Below are 3694 nucleotides of genomic sequence, written 5' to 3' on the forward strand. Positions count from 1 at the left end.
TTGTTTGTTGACGTTGATGCTCGGTGCAACTGCCTCCGTCACACAAATAAAGGGCACATCTCTACGCAAGTCATGCAACAATGCATTTTCACTGAGTGTCCAAAGTCTTCTTTGGTCTTCCCCAGATAGTTCACTATTTAATAAAAACTAAAGAAGGAATTAGGAGTGAGTGAATGAGGGAACGGCTGCTGAGTTCTGGTTGATCCGACAGGGCCTTTCTGTGTGGAATTCTACCTGTGTGTGTTTCATGTGAAAATTCTATGAAAACATTGTCTTGAATGTGCCACACCGATCTGTCTTTTCTGTGATGATGATTTTGTGATAAGTCTTTCTGTAAAAAGAAGAAAAATCCCACCATGACATCTGTACTAGCAAATTGCAGTGTGTCTCCTCTGTCTCTGAGACATAATGACTGTATTTCTTCAAAAAGACAATTAGTAGCCAAGGCTTTGAGTAGGAGTAATTGATGCCCTACGCACAGCACAAACTACTTTCCAGTAAAATCTAGCTCTTGTTCCTTTGAAGGTTGAACTCACTTAATTTCAGTTGCTTTGTACAAAAGCATCTGCCAAATAAATGTAGTGAAATGTAATGTGAGTGTTTGGAAGAAAACAGGCCCATTTGCACTCCTTTGTAACTAACCGATGGGTGACATAGAAACAAAATACTGTTACTAAGTCTCAAATAATGGACATCTCCTACAACAGATCAAAGTGTCTTCTATGTAGTTAAACTGTGCTTGTATGGAAATGTGTTGTTTGATTGTTTTTAGCTCTGTTCTATTTTTATTTTGTTTCAGTGATTTATTTGTTATGCTTTGCTTAAAAGAAGGTATGCCGTCCATAAATATTCTTTTGTGAGAAAGTAATTTTTTGTTTTTTTTTCCTTTTTAACGGTTTTGAGTATCTGAAAAACTAATGGTGTTTTCTCATGCTTTTCTTCAAAACAGCATATCAAAAGACAATTTCAAAGAGGACACTTGTAGTGATAAACCAATAATTATCCCCAAAATCTGCAGCTCTTCTCAACTTTATGAAGCTTTGAAGTGAGTTCCGTTCCATCTCATTGTTTAGTTGTCTAGCCCACTACATAAGTGTTGTGGTTTATTCTCACCACTGTCAGTGTTTTTGTCCAGAGCAAGTAGCTCTTTTCAGTGAAAAAAAAGATCTGAAAATTCACTATACACCTGCTCAACACCAAACAAAAGACATACAGTTAGAGACTGGCTGAATTTTGATGAGCATTTAGCAGATAAAAAGCCAGATAATCCCTCAGGGGATGGCAGAGGTCAAAAACAGAGCTGAAAAAGAGTGAATATTGGACTTAACACAACTCTAAATAACTGTTGCTTAGTAACTGCTGGACGTGTAAATAAGCAATGAAAGGAGGTTATGTGTTGTGGTTTGGGGTTTTTGCTTTGGATTCTTTTCCTCTTTGGGTCCTGTCTTGTGTTTGTGTCTTGTTCCTCCCCAGTCTTGTGTTCCCCTGATTGTATGTTCTATTTTATTTTGAAGTCTGTTTTTTGTCTCGTTTTGCGTTTAGTTTTACTTCCCGTGTCTTCCCTCTCTTGTGATTACCTGATGTTTTCCACCTGCTTCCCTGCCCACTTTTAACCTGCCTCTTGTTTCCTCATTATTTAATGTCTGTGCTTCCCTTGTCTTTGTCAGATCCTTTTGTCCTGTCAGCTTGTTCCTGTTGTGTTCCAGAGTTCCCCCTGTGCAGTTTCCCTGTTTTTTGTATTGCTTTCCCCCTCGACCGTTTTTTTCACTTTTTCATATTGGACTTTTTTTTTTGTTCTTGGATTTTGCCTGTTCCTTTTGCTCCCTGTGTTTATCCTTGGACTTTGTTAAATAAATCCTTGTTTACCTTCTCCCGCCTGCCACCCCTTTCTCTGCTTTTGGGTCCTCATTCCTCCATGAGTGTCACATTATGTTAATGTTGTATTCTGTTATGAGCCTTAAAGCTGCTTGCATGACTGTAGACTCTTATCGTTGTTTGATACTTTTGCCTAAACATTGTCAGAACCAAAAAAAGACAATTCAAATCTATTTTCTAGGTTTTAATCTCTTGCTGCATTTCAACGACAGATGTGATATTTGTGGCAAAATTGCTGTAATTAAATGAAAGCTCATTGTGCTAGCTATATTGTAATATCTACAGAATGTAACTTTAAAAAACATAGTTGCAACCCATACAAATAGAATGAAAGTAGAACGTTTGTCATGGTAATTTGAAAAAGAAAAGAAAAACGCTCAGTACGTGCATTGACCATAGAAATAGAATCTGTTAGCCCGCTACAATTGGAACTCAAGGTCTTTACAATGGCACACATAAAAATGTCTGTCGCTCTGACCATCCTGCCATGTTGAGTTGAATGTCTGTCTTACTTTGATTGTATTTCTATGTGACAACCTAGCATTGCTAAATAATTCTTGACAGTAGAATAAGACAGTCAGTGCATTTTATGTCACTGAAAGTGTCACTCGATACTGAGGCTCAACCATATGAATAATGGGCTGTTGCTTTTGATGTTAACAAATACTCCCGTTGCAATTTTATGTTATACAACTTTGTGAGTAAGAAATCATCCTAAATGTTAGTGGAAGAGGTTGACAAAAAGTGGGTATTGACATGTTGTAGCATTTTTAGGATCAGCTTGCAGTGTTTACATTTCCGCCAAACCCTGCACAGATGTGCGGTGTTAAGAGTGCATTGCATAGTGGCCCTGCATGCTGATAATTCCACAGTTCCAACTGAAGATAAAAATGTCTTACCATGTGTGAGTGTGTTTGTTTGTGTCTATAACTGCTTCAGAAACAGGCAAGGAAACAAAAGATAAGTGTACAGAGATAACTACAAGAGAACAGGCTTACACGGCATGCATAACGGCTGTATGTATCCATGAATGTATGCACTTACCTATGAAGCCAGAAGAGGGGGGATTGGGCTGGATATTCTCCTGAGTGTTGCCCTGTATCACATCCCAGAGTCGCCACACATAGCTTGGGTGAAGGATGTAGAAAGGCTGGCCGGGATGCAGCTTGCGGTGCTCAGTGTACGGACCAAACAGGTTGTAGTCCGGACTGGCATACCACTGATGAAGAAAGAGATGGACAAACACCGAACACAGAAAAGTCAAATCATGCAGTGAAAATATTGTCTAGACATTCTACTGGTTTCTGCAAAATATAAATTTCCCTTTTCTCCAGTTAGGTTGATAAACGTGTTTTGTACAGTTTAAAAAGGCAAAATGAAATCAATATGGCAGTTATGAAGTGCCAGGATTTCAGTCCCCCTCCGAATAACCTCCAACAGGCAAGGCATTGCCCCAGAGAAAGTATTTAAGTAAGCACAAAGGTGGACCAGGTGTGACCAGATTCAACAGAGTCCACTTCCAAACAAATGTGTTCTTTTGTTCCTTCACTTGAAAGTTTGAACCTCACTGTGCAAAATGATAAGTGGTGTAGTCTACGTGATACGCAGGTTTAAGCGGTATACTCACTAAGAAACCTCCAGGATTTCAATATACCCACTTAACAATGACACACACCAACATCCTATTCCTTATAACTCTCTCCGAACAGGTAGAAATAAAGCTTCAGCCCTCACGGACGTCCACACACACACACACACACACACACACACACACAGTCGTGTCTGCCTATCTTTGTGGGGACCAGTCATTGACATAATG

At 39.2% G+C, this 3694-nt stretch overlaps 1 protein-coding gene across 1 annotated transcript in view; it reads right to left on the reverse strand.

The window, feature by feature from the left end:
* Window positions 1-3694, reverse strand: part of st6gal2a (ST6 beta-galactosamide alpha-2,6-sialyltranferase 2a) — a 36436-nt gene that overhangs the window by 8376 nt on the left and 24366 nt on the right. Inside the window, exon 6 of the mRNA XM_034886305.1 lies at window positions 2920-3094. Within this exon, the coding sequence (XP_034742196.1) occupies window positions 2920-3094 (175 nt within the window). The remainder of the gene's footprint in view (window positions 1-2919; window positions 3095-3694) is intronic.

This window comes from Etheostoma cragini, chromosome 11, assembly GCF_013103735.1.
Source record: "Etheostoma cragini isolate CJK2018 chromosome 11, CSU_Ecrag_1.0, whole genome shotgun sequence".
NCBI lineage: Eukaryota > Metazoa > Chordata > Actinopteri > Perciformes > Percidae > Etheostoma > Etheostoma cragini.